Source organism: Nicotiana tabacum, chromosome 23, assembly GCF_000715075.1.
Source record: "Nicotiana tabacum cultivar K326 chromosome 23, ASM71507v2, whole genome shotgun sequence".
NCBI lineage: Eukaryota > Viridiplantae > Streptophyta > Magnoliopsida > Solanales > Solanaceae > Nicotiana > Nicotiana tabacum.
Genome location: NC_134102.1, coordinates 58,011,616 through 58,029,083, shown reverse-complemented (window position 1 = coordinate 58,029,083; position 17,468 = coordinate 58,011,616). Strand labels below are relative to the sequence as shown.

The 17,468-nt window shown below is 44.4% G+C and overlaps 1 protein-coding gene across 1 annotated transcript; it reads left to right on the top strand.

Annotated features, from left to right (window-relative positions):
• Window positions 1-12,188: 12,188 nt before the first annotated feature.
• On the top strand, window positions 12,189-17,123 carry LOC142177575 (uncharacterized). Its single transcript, XM_075246735.1, has 5 exons — window positions 12,189-14,955; window positions 15,030-15,158; window positions 15,246-16,072; window positions 16,152-16,364; window positions 16,428-17,123. Exons 3-5 carry the CDS (start codon window positions 16,031-16,033, stop codon window positions 17,004-17,006), a joined length of 834 nt encoding a protein of 277 aa, XP_075102836.1. The 5' UTR covers window positions 12,189-14,955; window positions 15,030-15,158; window positions 15,246-16,030; the 3' UTR covers window positions 17,007-17,123.
• The last annotated feature ends 345 nt before the right edge of the window (window positions 17,124-17,468 follow it).

The following is a 17,468-nucleotide window of genomic DNA, read 5'->3' as shown; positions in this document are numbered from 1 at the left end:
AATTAGAATCATCCAATTCCTGTGGTTTGCAGTTATTTTATCATCATTTATTCCAATTGCAATCTAATTTGTCACTTTGTATCAAGTTAATCCGCAAGTCCTTATAACCACTGACAAATTCAATTGTTATCCGATTTTGAGGGTAAACAGTTTGGCGCCCACCGTGGGGGATAAGGATAATAGTGGTTATTTGATACAAATCTCCATAACACACACTACTTTACACTTGCTCTTTGAAGTGTCTTTGATTTCAGGCTAAAAATGACAAACTCTCAATTAGCACCCCTACATATCGACAACGAGTCCGGTCATCAAGGTGAGAATAACAACGTGGCGCCCAGTAACGTAAGGCCACCTGCTGACCCCGTTAGAATTCGGGACCACGGATCTGATTGACGTTAATTCATATGTGGCCATCGACGCGAACCTCCCTACTAGCCCCGAAAATAGCGTCCATGTTGGAGCCCGATCTGCAGCTCGAAACACACAAAACATTGAAGAAGACGGGATCAGCCTACAGATGATCTTTGAAATGCTGCAAGCCCAACAGGTGGCGATAGCTCAGTTGCAGAGCCAAAGCCAGGCACCAAGCAGGGTTGAGCCCGATCCGCCCCGAGAAGTCACCTGCAGAACTGAGCCGGTCGCTGTAAGGTCGAATGAACAAGAATCGGGCCCTAACCCCGAAATTATAAAGATGCTTGATGAGCTGACAAAGCGGATAGAATCAGGGGAAAAAAATTGAAGCAAACGACAAAAATGGGGAAATCTACAATTCCAGGGTGGATCAAATCCCAGGAGCACCTCCGATATTGAAAGGACTGGATTCTAGGAAGTTCGTGCAAAAACCTTTTCCTCCAAGCGTGGCTCCGAATCCGATCCCCATGAAATTCCGTATACCCGATATACCTAAGTATAACGGGACGACCAATCCAAACGAGCATGTAACCTCTTATACATATGCCATCAAAGGGAATGACTTGGAAGATGACGAGATCGAGTTTGTTTTACTGAAAAAATTTGGGGAGACCCTATTAAAGGGAGCCATAATATGGTATCACAACTTACCTCCTAACTCTATTGACTCATTTGCTATGCTTGCAGACTCTTTTGTAAAAGCACATGTCGGTGCCATCAAGGTCGAAACTAGGAAATTGAACCTTTTCAAAGTCAAACAAAAGGACAATGAGATGCTCAGGGAATTCATGTCCCGTTTTCAAATGGAACGAATGGATCTGCCGCCGGTCGCTGATGCTTGGGCCGTTCAAGCTTTCACTCAGGGACTCAATATTCAAAGCTCGGTGGCTTCACAGCAATTGAAGCAGAATATGATAGAGTACCCTACCGTTACCTGGGCCGATGTACACAATCAGTATCAATTGAAAATCAGGGTCGAAGATGATCAACTCGGGGCCCCTTCGGAGTCTGTTTATCCCCCCAGAACCCTCGACAGAGTCAAGAGAGACATCGATCATGAACCAGGATCAAACAGGGATCAGTATCTGCCATATAATGGAGATCGGAGAAATAGTGGGTCCGGGCGGAACCCCATAAGAAGCGAAAGGAGAAATGTACAAAGTCGAAGCAACTGGGGGCTCATGACCAAAAATAGCTTCGACAGGTCCGTCGGGCCTAAAGAAGCGTCGAGGCTATCAGAATACAACTTTAACATCGATACTGCCGCCATCGTATAAGCTATCGGGCGCATCAAGGAGACCAAATGGCCCCGAGCTCTACAATCCAATCCAGCTCAAAGGGATCCCAACCAGATGTGCAAATATCATGGAACTCACGATCATAGAACGGAAGATTATCGACAACTGAGAGAAGAAGTAGCCTGATTATTCAACAATGGGCACCTTCGAGAATTCTTGAGCGACCGGGCCAAGAATCATTTCAGGAATAGGGATTCTAACAGACAGACAGAACAAGAAGATACCGAACCTCAACACGTCATTAATATGATCATCGGTGGAGTCGATATTCCACAAGAGCCGATGTTGAAATGGACCAGAGTGTCCATCACCAGGGAGAAACAAACTCAAGACTACATATGGGAAGGAATCTTATCTTTCAGCGACGAGGATGCGAAAGGGATCATACAACCTTACAATGATGCACTGGTAATATCTGTACTAGTAAATAAAACTAAAATTAAACGTGTGTTAATTGATCCAGGTAGCTCGGTCAACATAATTCGGTCGAGGGTCGTAGAACAGCTCGGTCTACAAGACAAAATCGTGCCCGCAGTCCGAATCCTAAACGGGTTCAACATAGCATGTAAAACCATAAAGGGAGAGATAACGTTACTAGTCAATACTGCGGGGATCATACGAGAGGCCAAGTTTTATGTGATCGAAGGGGACATGAGGTACAACGCCCTCCTCGGAAGGACATGGATCCATCACATGAGGGTAGTGCCCTCATCTCTTCACCAAGTGTTGAAATTCCCAACCCCGGGGGGGGGGGGGGGGAGGGATTAAGACAATCTACGGGGAACAACCGGCAGCAAGAGAGATGTTTGCAGCCAAAGAAGTGGTTCTAATATTAACATCCACAATATCGAAGGAACCAAATTCGAGCGTGAACCAAGAGGCCAAATAACAATCACTGATACCGGCCGAGACTCAACCGGATAAGCACAAGACTTATGGAGACGATGATAACGGGGTTCCCCAAGCTTTTATAACCTCCGATGACTCCGACGCAACCAAATCAATGGTCAAAGAGCTGGAACAGGTTATATTGATCGAGCGTTTACGTGATCGGAAGGTATACCTGGGCACGGGGTTAACTCCCGAGCTTAGGAAAAACTTATGCAATTTCTGGTAGCTAACATAGATTGTTTGGCCTGGTCCCATCTTGATATAAAAGGGATCCCACCAGAGATAACCACTCACAAACTAAGCATGGACCCAAAAATCAATCTGGCCAAGCAGAAGAGGAGGCCCAGTCCGAGGTCAAAAATGCTTTCATCAAGGACGAGGTATCTAAACTTCTTAAAATAGGGTCCATTCGAGAGGTTAAATACCCGGATTGGTTAGCAAACGTAGTGGTAGTCCCTAAAAAAGGGAATAAACTAAAAATGTGTGTAGATTACAAAGATTTGAATAAAGCATGGCCCAAAGACTCCTTTCCCTTGCCCAACATCGACCGTATGATCGATGCCACGGCCGGCCACGAGATCCTCAGTTTTTTTGATGCCTATTCCGGGTACAACCAAATACGGATGGACCCGGGTGATCTGGAAAAAACCTCCTTCATCACTAAAAATGGCACATATTCTTATAATGTAATGCTGTTTGGATTAAAAAATGCTGGTACCACATACCAACGCCTAGTAAATCGGATATTCGAAGAACAAATAGGAAAATCGATGGAAGTTTACATTGATGATATGTTGGTTAAGTCTCTGCGAGCAGAGGACCATTTAAAACATTTGCAGGAAACCTTCAGCATATTGAAGAAGTACAATATGAAGTTGAACCCGAAAAATGTGCGTTCGGAGTTGGATCGGGTAAATTCCTCGGGTTCATTGTATCCAACCAAGGAATCGAGATCAACCCCGATAAGATCAAAGCCATAGACGATATCACGATCGTTGACAACGTAAAGGCCGTGCAAAGGCTAACCGGGCGCATAGCCGCTCTGGGGCGATTTATTTCGAGGTTGTCCGACAAGAGCCACCGATTCTTTGCACTGTTAAAAAAGAAGAATAACTTATTATGGACTCCGGAATGTCAACGAGCTCTGGAGCAACTCAAAAGATACTTATCGAGCCCACCGCTGCTTCACACACCAAAGACAGACGAACAACTGTATTTGTACTTAGCGGTCTCGGAGGTAGCGGTAAGTGGAGTCTTGGTTCGGGAAGAGCAAAGTATGTAGTTTCCAATTTATTATGTTAGCAGGACCTTAGGTGAGGCCGAAACTAGGTACCCTCACCTAGAAAAACTGGCGCTCGCTTTGCTAAGTGCCTCTAGGAAGCTAAAACCATACTTCCAATGTCACCCTATATGTGTCGTAACTACTTACCCGTTAAGGAACGTTATGCATAAACCCAAACTCTCGGGCCGATTGGCCAAATGGGTTGTGGAAGTAAGTGGGTACGATATTGAGTACCGACCTCAGACTGCCATCAAGTCCCAAATCTTGACGGACTTCATGGCCGACTTCACGCCGACCCTAGTACCTGAGGTCGAAAGAGAGTTATTGGTTAACTCAGGGACATCTCCAGGAATCTGGACCCTCTTTACAGACAGGGCCTCAAACGCAAAGGGGTCCGGACTTGGTATCGTACTAAAGCCACCAACATGTAATATAATTAGACAATCTATTAAGACTGTGAAATTGACTAACAACGAGGCCGGATATGAGGCCATGATTGCAGGCCTTGAATTAGCCAAAAGATTGGGGGCAGAGGTGATCGAAGCCAAGTGCGACTCCCTCCTTGTAATAAATCAAGTTAATGGAACATTCGAGGTCAGGGAAGGAATGCAGAGATACTTGGACAAATTATAGGTGACATTACATCGGTTCAAAGAATGGACTTTGCAACATGTACCTCGGGATCAAAACAGCGAAGCCGATGCCCTCGCTAACTTGGGATCGTTGGGCGAAGTCAACGAGTTCAATTCGGGAGAAGTCGTGCAGCTTATGATATCGGTGGTGGAAGAAGGCCACGCCGAGATCAACTCGACGAGCCTAACTTGGGACTGGAGGAACAAGTACGTGGAATATCTCAGGACCGAAAAATTTCCCTCGAACCCGAAAGAGTCGAGAGCCCTGCGTACAAAAGCAACCCGATTTAGCCTAGCCGAAGACGAAACCCTGTTCAGAAGAACATTCGATGGTCCACTTGCAATATGTCTAGGGCCGAGGGATACTGAGTACGTTCTGAGGGAAATCCACGAAGGCACCTGTGGAAATCATTCGGGCGCCGAATCGCTGGTCTGAAAAATAATCAGATCCGGTTACTATTGGATCGACATGGAAAAAAATGCGTGGGAGTTCATTTGAAAATGTGATGAATGCCAAAGACACACTCCGATGATTCATCAACCTGGGGATCTGCTACATTCGGTTTTGTCGCCTTGGTCGTTCATGAAATGGGGAATAGACATCGTCGGCCCCCTTCCATGGGCACCCGGTAAGGCTCGATTTATATTATTTATGACTGACTACTTTTCTAAATGGGTGGAAGCCCAGGCATACGAACATGTTAGGGAAAAGAAAGTCATCGATTTCATCTGGGACCACATCATATGCCGGTTCGGGATACCAGCCGAGATTGTGTGTGACAACGGAAAATAATTTATTGGCAGCAAAGTAAGTAAGTTTCTCGAATACCATAAGATCAAAAGGATCTTATCCACTCCCTATCACCCTAGTGGAAATGGACAAGCTGAATCTACCAACAAAACTATACTCCAAAGCCTTAAAAAGAGGTTAACCGACGCAAAAGGAAATGGAAGAAAATGCTACCCGAGGTCCTATGGGCGTACCGTACGACCTCAAAATCCAGTACTGGGGCCACCCCGTTTTCTTTAGTTTATGGCACCGAAACTTTAATACCAGTCGAGGTCGGAGAACCAAGCATCAGACTCCGATATACAACGAAGGAATCAAATGACAAAGCTATGAATACGAGCCTAGGGATATTAGATGAAAGGCGCGAAGCTGCCCTAGTCCAAATGGCCGCCCAAAAATAGCGTATCGAAAGGTATTATAATCGAAGGGCCAACCTTCGACACTTCAATACAGGGGACTTGGTACTAAGAAAAGTCACGCTGAGCACCCGAAGCCCGAACGAAGGAAAATTGGGCCCAAACTGGGAAGGACCGTACCAAATTATCAAGATCACCAAAAAAGGATCCTACAAGCTCGGAATAATGAACGACGAGTAATTACCGAACAACTGGAATATAACTCACTTAAAGCGATATTATTTCTAAGGTACGACCCCAATTCTTTCTTTATTTTTCTTTTTACATTTCAAACTGACACTTGCAGGCAACCAACAAAGGATGATACGAGATCCTAGGTCTGAAAGCATGCGTTGCACTCTTTTTTCTTGAACCGGTTTTGTCCCAAATGGGTTTTTCGGCAAGGTTTTTAACGAGGCAGCAAGTAAATTATACTAACTTAGAATCGAAGGCCGGCTAGGAACCGGTGGAATTGATCACAACAGCATTCGAGGCCTCTCTTCGGTCAACCTCGAACACTGAGGGGCAATACCCTCAGAGATATCGAATTTAACGAGAAAAAGATTTATTGTAAGGCCCAAACGGTCAAATGAACCGTGCCCACACAGACCGCTCGAGCCCTGGCACAAAACATGTATACATGTACAACTATTGTGCACAAGACTATAAAAGAAGATTCTTCCTTGAACATAAACATCTTGTCCTTTAAAGTACTTCTTACATCTTTCAAGGAAATTCCTAAAGCTAAAGCTATCGAGCCCAAGGGCCACCTTAATCAAAGTTCGAACATTCACTTTCACTCGGGGACTGCCACTTTGGAATTGCCCAAATTTTAAGGCTAAGGCCGTTCCGAGTTAATAACACTCGAGGGCATAAAGCTTATTTCGCAATGCCCGAATTTAAAGGCTAAGGCCGTTCCGAGTTAAAAAACACTCGAGGGCATGAAGTTTAGTTGGCAATTCCCGAATTTAAAGGCTAAGGCCGTTCTGAGTTAAAAACACTCAAGGGCATGAAGCTTATTTGGCAATGCCCGAATTTAAAAGCTAAGGCCGTTCTGAGTTAATAACACTCGAGGGCATGAAGCTTATTTGGCATTGCCCTAATTTAAAGGCTAAGGCCATTCCGAGTTAATAACATTCGAGGGCATGAACTTATTTGGCATTGCCCGAATTAAAAGGCTAAGGCCGTTCTGATTAATAACACCCGAGGGCACAAAAGCTTATTAGGAAGCGCCCGAACTAAAAAGGCTACGGTCATACTAATACGGCTCGGAGACGTCCGAGACTCGTAACAAAAATAAGGCCTTTGAAAATCTCTTATAACCAGTTTTAAAAGCTATCATTGACAAGCTATAAACCTAAATTATTTTGGGGAAAAGTTTTCGGTCACACCGAATCCCTACAATGCCTTAACACAAAGTAAAGGCAAGGTTTGTTCGAACCTTCGAACATAACCTAATCATTTCATGCTAAGGCATTTTGACCTTTGCGAATACAAATAAAGCAAAGGAAAGATTCAAAAACTATGAAAAGGAAAAGCCTTATATATATATATATATATATATATCAAAAACCTCTTTACAAGGGCTGAATAGCCCCGATGGATATTTTTTACAAAAGGCCGAACGACCTCAACAAAAGATAATACAAAAGGTAAAAAGACCCTAAATGGACTAATCTTCATCGGGGGCTACATCATCGCCTACAGGGTCTTCGCCACCATCGGACCCACCCGACTCTTCAGACCCCTTGGAATCCTCATCGGGATAAGCTAGCTTCCGGGCCTTGGCTTCACATATCTTGGCATTCTCAATTTCAGCCAATATATCAAAACTCTGAGCATGGACTCCCTCGAGGGTGTCCCTTCGGGATTGCCACCTCGCATGCTTTACCATGTTTCTCGCTTATTCCTGAATGGCCTCGGCATCGGCCTTGAACTAAGCCTCTTTATCATCGGCCTCGGTCTTTGTCACAACGACCTCTAACTTGGCCGCCTCAAGTTCCTTGGCCAGGGCCTCTTGACCAGAAACAACCGAGTTCAACTGAGAATGGAGTTCCTTGATCTTATTGGCCTGCACCGAATATTTATCATTTATAGCCCGAAGCAGAATCTCAGCCGAACCCAACTGCGCCCGGGCAATCTCTTTTTTCGAGGTCAGGCGGTCCATATTTTTCTTCCATTCTTCGGCTCCAGCCTTCACCATGTCCACCTCCACCTGGAGCTGCTCGATCTGGTCAAGTCTCTTTTGAACTTGTGGGTTCGAGTCATTAGCCAATGTGTCTGAATCATCATCACTAAGTTCGAATATTCGTATTACCTAGTCGACCAAATAGGCATTCTCCTTCCGAGCCGCTTCTAACTCGGCCTGGAGATTCTCACTAAGAAGCTTGTAAGCATCTTTCTTCTCGTCAAGCTCCCGAGTCTCGCCCTCGTGATGCTTGAACTCCTCCCGGTATCGGAGAAAGACCTCGTGATGAAGCACCGAGGCCTGCAAGCATAAAGGAAAATGTTAGGATTATTCATTATTGAATCTAAGTACATAATAAAAGGATATTCGAAATTACCCGATTCAGCGCCTGTTGAGCTTCGTTGAACAGGCAGGACACTTCCACCTCGTTCATTCTAGCTTAATCCTATTCGGTCACCAAGCACCGAAGGTAACTAGCAATCCCCATCGGGGTAGAGAGAACCCGGGCATCCTACGGAATGGACAAAACAAATTTCACGTGTCCGAGTAGGATTAATGTTTGGAGCGGGGAACTGATTCACTAATTTTGGGCTTGAAGAAGACCCACCATATCTCGGGGGACAGTATCTTCCTTGGTACCGGTAAGTCACCCAAATCGGTGACATCTTCCGAAGTAGTAGAATCCAAGCCGTCGAAGAAATTGTGGAAAGAATCGGCTACTCCTTGGGACCCTTCACCGAGGTTACCTTTCAGCGCCTAAGCCTCGTTTATCATAGAATTGGTAAACGAAGGCGACCCAGAGAGATCAATCACCCCAAGAACCTCCTTAGGCACATTATCTTCTGACCAAGATGTACCGGTCACTGTTTTGTTTTCGACCTCACTGGCTCGGGGCAAATCGGTCTCGACCCTCCTTGGCTCGGAAACTTCAACCACTGCTTCTTCTACGTCCTCCATGGCTTTGAGGCATTTCGGAACCGCTTCTCACGCGGGCCACCAACTCAGAATCTTCTTCTTCTTTTTCGGACTCATCCTTCAACCGTTGGAGTGAGTCCGATGAGAGTTCTCGGGCGCTGGCATTCTTATGTTTGTGCGCCAGCCGCTTCCTCGGTCTCTTCTTTTTAGGGCTCGAGGAACTCGAAGCTTTTCTTCTTTTCTTTTCTTTATCTTTCTTCGGAGCAGATGGATCGACGTATATGTCATCATCGGCCGATGGAGGCCTCATTTCAGCGTCTTTTGGTAGACCTACAAAGAGAAAATAAAACTATTCAAAGATCGATGATGTGAAAGTAAGATCAAATATAACTTAGTGAAGAAATTCTCACCATGATTACGGGCCTCCCATCGGCCCTTCGAGAGCTCATGACATAAGCGCTCGGAATAAGGTCTCTATGTCACAATGCCCTCGACCCACTCCTTGAGTCGAGGAACGGCATCCGACATCTGGGCAGCAACTGCATCATCACATAACGTCGATGAGAAGGGATGAAAAGGAAAAGAAATAAAAGAAATCTTGAAGGCAAAGTTATACTTACATTTCATTTTCCATTTCTCAGAAAATGGCATATCCACAGCCGGGATCAAGTCCAAGGTCCTCACTCGAACGAATCGGCCCAACCAGCCCCGGTCCTGATCCTCGTCGATGCTCGAGAATATGGCCTTAGTGGCTCGATGTGTGAGATTGATTAATCCCCCTCGGTAAAGTCAAGGGCTATACAGGCGCATGAGGTGGTCGATAGTAAATGGACACCCCTTGATTTAGCTCACGAAGAAATGCAAAAGAATTACAATCCTCCAAAACAAGGGGTGAATCTGCCCGAGAGTTACCTCGTACCTTTTGCAAACGGCTATGATGACTAGGTCTAAGGGATCGAGTGTGAAAGGGTAAGTGTAAACACTTAGAAAACCCTCCACATAGGTGGTGATCGATTCCTTGGGGGTAGGGATCACAACGAGTCTATCTTCCCAGTGACAGTCCTCTTTGACCTTATCGAGGATGCTGTCAGTAATAGTGCTATGTATCTCGAGACCAGCTCGCACCGACCCGGTACCAAGAGGGTGTTCTCGATCTTAAAGTCGGCCCTGGTTGGGCACCCCGAAGGGACAAACGACTTTAGAGGGGGTTCCGGTGTTGGTTCCTCAGTAGCAGCAAGTGAAACAATTTTTGATGGTTTCGAGGAAGAAGGGGTTTCTTTTTGAGGAATAGATTTTGAAGTCTTTGCCATGTTTTCTAAATAGAGGAGAGAAGAAGATGTTGGTAAAAGAGGAGTTGTAACTAGCAGGTAACTTATGAAGAAATTTCAAAGAACTCACAAGGAATGAAGTTCTTAAACTTAAAACCAGAAAACCAGAAGATGAAGATGTTGAAGTTCTCTTAAAACGTAAGAGTAAGAGTTGGAAAGGAAAAGGTTCTAATGAATGGATTGAAGGGTATTTATAGTGTTCCCAAACGGCGGTTCACATCACGACGGTTCATATCCCAAGATGGCTGACCGTTAACTGACACACATTTAATACCTCAAAGACTGGACCGGCAGGATGTTTCCACTATTCTTATCACTTACGTCATGAATCGTCATATTTTATCGAAGTAAGAATCGAAAGCTCGAATCGTTTCCCATCATTTGCTCTCCGAAAAATAAGGGGATTTTGACGTCATATTTATCACTTGCGTCATGATATATCGAAGTGAGAATCGGGGGCTCATGTCGTTCCTTGTCATCTACTCTCCGAAGAACGAGGAGACTATCTGTATACGGGTAAAACCAAGCTCGATATTCGGTCGAGCTTCCGAACTCCCCGATTAGACCAGTGTCGAAATATCTGTGATCAGGTGAAGTCGAGCTCGAAGATCGATCTGACGCCAAACATCATCGGCCAAGATCAGCACATGGTGATTATGATTGAACCCAAAGCGTTGTCGAAGTTAGCCATCGAAACCATCAGATATGCCCTCGAGTTTACCGAAGGCATAACCGGTCCTTTTTCCAACGGCATCGAAGAAAGCTTTGCCAACTCATCCGACAGGGGTCCTTAATTCTCGCCATTAACCAGTCATTATGGCAGACATCACGGAAAAAGGGAACCAACGGTCCTTTTTGCCTTTTATAGAATAATAAAATAATATCTTAAAAGGTAGATCTCCCCTAATATATAAAGGGGACTGGACAATTCATGAGGGACATTGTAACATATACTGATAAGCAATACATTTTTCAAACTCCTACTCTTTGATATTTTTTCAGTCAATAAAAGTGTATTCAACTCAAGGGTGGCTGACATTCCTAAATTGGAATCATCCAATTTATGTGGTTTACAGTTATTTTATCATTATTTATTCCAATTGCAATCTAATTTATCGCTTTGTATCAAGTTAATCCGCATGTCCTTATAACCACTGACAAATTCAATTGTTATCCGATTTTGATGGTAAACAAAGGCAAAGTTTGATACCTAACTGATGCTTTATTCAGTACTCTACCAAAATCTGGTAACGTTTTGTTTGGTTCTGGACCGACCTCTTTGGATGCAAATCGGCCGGAAATTAGTTGGAGTAGAAGGAAAATTTAGAGTTCAAACAAACTTTACCCACGTAAGCGTATCCACAATTTTATTTCAAATTTTTGAGAAGTTCCCTGATTATCCATTGTCACATGTTGAGAAGTTCGCCACATTTGGACATTCTTTTCTACGGCTTAGGACTAAGAAAGCAATTATCTTTTTCTCCAATTCATCTTCATCCAAGAAGGCATATATTCATTAATTAATCACTTAAGAAAAATACAGACAATAATTTACTCGGATACTCCCTATTATTTATCGTATCGAATTTTTTTAATAGATATTTGAAAACCATAAACGACGGATAAAAAGATGAATAAGAGGAAGTAATATCTTATTGTATTTCGTTCCAAGCCTTGTTAGCATCAAAAGCAAATTCAGGTGGCCCATATAGTCGGCTTTGATGGTTGAACGCACTTTGAATAATTGATGTGAAATTTGTAGCTCCAACTGGCTCTTTTGCCATACGTACGTGTTTAAATGTAAGATGTAGGTTTGTTTGAAGCTTAAGATGGGGGCCAAGTCACACAAATTTCATAAGTGCCATTAGACCTACCATTTGTCTGTCTGTCACCTTCCATCTTCCTACCTATAAGAAAGTAAAATTTAGAAAATCTTCGTCTCACTCAAACGGCTCTCTTTCCACGAAAACTACCATTGAAAACTACACCATTTATTTTTTTTTTATCTTAATTAGAATGTCTATTTATTCTTTGTGCATATGCAATACCTACACTAGCCGTTGGCTGGCCAATTCAATCCTTACCCTCATCAAGAACTCTTCTTCCCTTTCTTCCATTTCAACCAATATAGCAACTATAACCTAGCTAGTCCAAGGATCTAGCTCATACAAAATAGTGCATAGAAGTGACCATTTACTAGCTAGAGAAGTACTTTCCATTTTTTAAATTTCATCTCATGGATTGCATAGTTTTGCCGGTAGCAATCTTGACAAGGCGGTGCTCGGGCCGATTATTAGGGTATCGGCCACTCGTGGACGACGGTTATGGCGATTCAGATGATCTGATAACTGTGGTAGCGGGAAAGGAGAAGAGAAATTTTTTGGTGGAGCCATTTGTGTTGGAAGAAAGTCCATTTAGGAATTTAATTGAAATGGTGAGGAAAGAAGATAAAGGAAGAATAAAAAAATATTAGAGCCAAGAAAGTGATTTAGGTGGATGTGGATGCTATCTTGTTTGAACACATGTTGTGGTTGATGCAAAATGATTGCTCTTCTTTGTTTCAGCTTAATCTCAAGGAGATCATTGAATTCTATGCCCAAGATATATAGTTGAAAAGAAGAGATAACTGGTTACTATTAATCGATATGAAGATAATTAACAAAGAGGTATTATGAATGTTTTTCCTTTTCCTTTCACTTTTTGTGGTAGGAGTCTTTGGTCTTAACACGGTTTTACATTATCGGTGTATACTAAAAAAGGTCTCAAAGAGAAAGGACAATATGAATATGCAGAAACACTGGACAAAATTCCAAAAAGATTAATGTATACCAATATAATTAAATTACTAATGGAGTTTCTACTTCTTCTTCTTGGGTATGACTTTCTTCGCTCTGGCTGTATATATGCATGCTTGATGTTTTAAAAGCAGTACTTTATGTTAAACAAGTGAATAAACTCTTTCCTACAAGTAAATAAGAATTCAGCAATTTGAGAAACTAGCTATTTACCCTAAAAAATGGTTAACAATTGAATTTATATGTGGTTTTAAGGATATGCGGATTAATTGAATACAAATGATAAATAGCGTTAGATTAAACAGATAAAGGACGTAATAAATTATCAAACTAATTAAGGGGAGTGACCCCGGACTCAGTAACAGCTTAATAAAATGCCTGCCTTTGATCCCGGGCTCACACTAATGAAGAACTGATGAACAGAAGTAAGAATTTTGAATAATAGAGAATATATTGCCTTGATATGCGTGTTACAATGTCCTCTATAAATAATAAGCTCTTCCCTTTATATAGTAGAGGAGTTTTACCCCAAATACAATTCTAAAAAAGGTAAAAATCATCCGTTTCGCCGATCACTAATTTTCTACCGAGATTCACGCCATGATATCCGGTTAGGCACGGATATCACGGCCCTTCGTTAGTCGTGTGCACCTGCTTGGCAATGCTCTCCTAAGTCTCAATCCTCAAATCGAGCCTCGAGGATATGGCCCCGATATCCCCGAGAGCAGGTGTTTTGCCCGAGCCCCGATACGAGGGGTTCTTCGCTCTGACTACGATATATTACGGTCACGTTTTTGCTCCGTTTGGCTCACCGGGGAGTCGAGTCATGCAGCGGGCTCAATTTTACCTGCATACAGATAGTCCCCTCGTTTATCAAAGAGTAGATTTTCCGAAACGATGGGAAACGACAGATGGCTCCGGTTCCTTGCTTCGTACGTTACGACGGGGAGCCGAAACGTCCCATCAATCGCGTCGTTCTGACTTCGGACACGTGTCGCTCACCAGCAGGTTGCCCCCGAATGCGAAACGTCGGTTGTTTTCCCATAAAAGTCTCATTCCTTTGTCCTTTTTTTTTACTTTCCGATCAAACTGCTATCTTTGAGCCATCCCACCATTATCAAAACCTTCTTCAAATATTCAAATCTTCATCCATGTTCTTCAATCTTCATAGCAATCTCCAGATTCCTACCCAAAATTTCTTCAAATCTTCATACCCTGTTATTCGCCTTCAAAACTCATTTTTCCAAAACATCGTGTTTATTTCTCAAATTTTCAAACTCTCTCCCATATGACAATGGAAAAAACATCAAAAACTATTCCTCAACAAGTTGCCTCTTCATCTTCTCAACCGGCCGCTAGTACTGAAGCGACTGACCCCGAGGTGGTGGCCCTCGAATCGGCTTCCCCTGTTGCGGCTGCTAATGAACCGGCCCTCGAGCCTCCTTTGTCGGCGTTTATCCCCGAGGGATGCTCAATTGCACATGACGTCAAGGTCAAGAAGCCTTCGCACAAACAGGACCGGGGCGAAGGGGTCTCGAGGAATATATGTTTTGTGACCGAGGACGTTCTTCCCATAGTCCGTAAGTACTGCGATTGGGAAGGCAAAGACGTAGTAGTCCCCGGGCTCGAGGACGCCGTTACTACCCATGTGGAGGGGTACTTAAGCATTTACACTTATCCCTTCACGTTGGGCCCGGTGGACCGGATCGTCCTGGATTTTTGCAAGAGGTACGAAGTATGCCTCGGGAAAATTCATCCGTTAATGTGGAGAATCGTGACCCTCCTCCGTTACTTTGTGAACAAGACCGAATCTCGTCAGTTCATGATTGACCACTTGCTTCGATTATACAGTCCCCGGATGTTCCGAGGGGGACTGATCAAGCTCACACGTCGGGCCAGCAAGGCTTCTTTCTCCAGTATCGACGTAGACCGAGACCGTGGCTGGTAGGGATGCTTCGTCCGAGTGAAGACCGAGGATTTGATCCCCCCAAAATACATGCCATTCCCTGAGAAATGGAATGCGTCTCGTAAGTGCAACTCCTTCATCAAAATTTCTTCTTCTTTTATTTCAATCTTCTTATTTATGTTTGTGGTTGTGCAGCTGTTGCACGGGTTCCAAATGCGGTCCCCCGGTTAAAGGAGTGGATCGAGGGTATTTGTACTCAGATGTCCTACTTCTAGCGCACATGGCGCGGACTCTCAAAGGGCTGATGGGAAGCCCGTTCTCATGGTAAGGTCTCTTTCTGAATAGCCAACATTACGTCTCTGCTTTATATTATACTAACCCCTCTTCTTCATCATTGTTGGTTTGCCTAAGACCACCGAACTTAGGCCTTTGGAAGGGGACGAAGATGTTCCCCCGCACGTTGTTCCCTCTGTTGCTGCCATGGAGGGAAAGAAGAAAAGGAAAAGAAAACCCTCGGGCTCCCCTAGCTCCAAGGCGAAGAAATCGAAGAAGTGGGTGCTCCGCAAGCCCGAGAAGGGCTCCAGTTCCCGTGTGCATGCCTCTGACTCCCTTCTTCAGATTAGGGATAAGCCGGAGGATGAATCTGTCTTCGTAACTCACGGGACGACAACCTATCCCGGTGATTGAGATGTATCCGAGGGGGAGACTCGCAAGATCGACCCCCCTCCAACTCAGAAAGTCGACGTGGATTCCCAGGGTGAAACTTCCCAGGATGCCAGTTCTGCACCAAAGGAAGTGCCCGGCGTAATTCAGATCTCGGGGATGCCCTCCTACACCGAGTCTATGCTCAAGGAGGCCAAAGCGAGGAAGGAGAAATCTAACGAAGGGGTTCATGGCATGGACGATCCCCTTCATTCCTTTTTTGACGGCATGGACTCATCAGCCTTGGAAGACTTTTCTGGGTTGGGCGACCAGAAGTGCCGAGAAAGGATCCGTCTTCAGAGGTAGGCGGGCAGAACAGGAGCCCAAAGTTAATCAACCAGTTCCCTGCCCCGAGTGTGGATCCCGGCCGTAAGAGGTCGATAATCATCATTGTATCGGAGGATGCCCGGGTTCCTTTTGCTCCCGTGGGAGTAGCGAGCTACCTCCGATGCCTGGTAACCGAAGAAGACCAGGCAAAAGTGAATGAGGTGGACATGCCGTGCCTATTCAACGAAGTGCAACAGGCACAAAATCGGGTAAGGCATCTTTATGCTTTTTTGAACTTTGACTTAGTTTTTGATATTCCTTATGTTTTCTTCTTTCACCCTTTTGCAGGCCTCGGTACTTCATCACGAAAGCTTTCTTCGGTACTGGGATGAGGTTTACCAGCTTGAGCTTGAGGTCAAGGAGCTTTCCGAGAAAAGAGATATGAATAAATGTCTCAGCGAGCAACACGAAGGGCCCATCAAGGACCTTCAGGCTGGGCTGGATGAGGCTCAAAGGGAAGCTTTGAACCTGAGGCGGGAACATGCCGATCTAGTCGAAAAGGTAAAGGTTTTTGAAGTTAGAAATGAAGACTTAGCCATGGTGGCTAACGACTAACCCTCGCAGGTTCAACAGAAGATTGAACGGATTGACCAACTCCAAGCTAAAATGAATGAGGTCCAAGCCATGACCGATGGTTGGAAGAGAAAAATGGACCGACTGGCTTCGGAGAAGGAAACCGCCCAGGCACAACTGGCATCGGTAGAGGTTCAACTCCAGGTGGTGAAAGAAAAAGCCAACAAGTGGTCCCAATTGAATAATGAACTTCGATCGCAATTGAGTTCGGCTCTGGCAGAGCGGGACGCCCTCGGTAAAGAATGTGAAGCTATAAAGTCTCAGCTATGCACAACCTCCGCTGATGCTGAAGAGATGGTGGCCCAGTATAGGGCCGATGTCGAAGCAGCCGAGGCTCACCTAAAGACTACTGCTGAGTATGTGAGGCGGCTATCCCGGAGGGAGACCCTCGAAGAGATCCATGCCCGAGGCTTTGACAAATCGGCCGAGATCGAGGAGGCGAAGAGACTTGAGGTCAAGGCCAAGAAGCTGGCTGAACCCGAAGACGAAGGAAGCTCCGAGGGTTCCGAAGAACCCGAAGGCCTCGGCGGCTCTGGTGACGAGGCGGGTTCTGGTGAAGATCAAGCGTAGATGCCTTAGGATTTTTTATCTTTGTTTTTGTATCTTTACATTTATTTTGTTGAGGCCGTTTTCATTGGCCTTTGTAATGACATTCCGGAATGTATATAAAGTTTTTTCTCTTTTGGCAATTTTTAAGTCTATTATTTTTAGCATCCTTTACAATTGCAAGGATTTCAAATGCCTTAACACGAGAATCAAACGTAGTAATAAGTTATTTTTCGGAGGTCCGAACAAGATTTATCCCTGTTGCAAGTTTTGCTTGAAACTTATGGGGGCTCGGAGTGGCCGAAAGCTTTCCCCAAGATGATTGTTTAAATGTTTTTAGACTATATTTTTGCCGAGGGTAACCTTTGAACTAGTTTAGAATTTTGTTGAAGGCTTTATATTTTGATTACGGGCTCCGCACGTCTCTGAACCGTTTTTAGGGCGGCCGTAGCCTTTTAGGTTTGTGCACTACCTACTAGGTCTTGT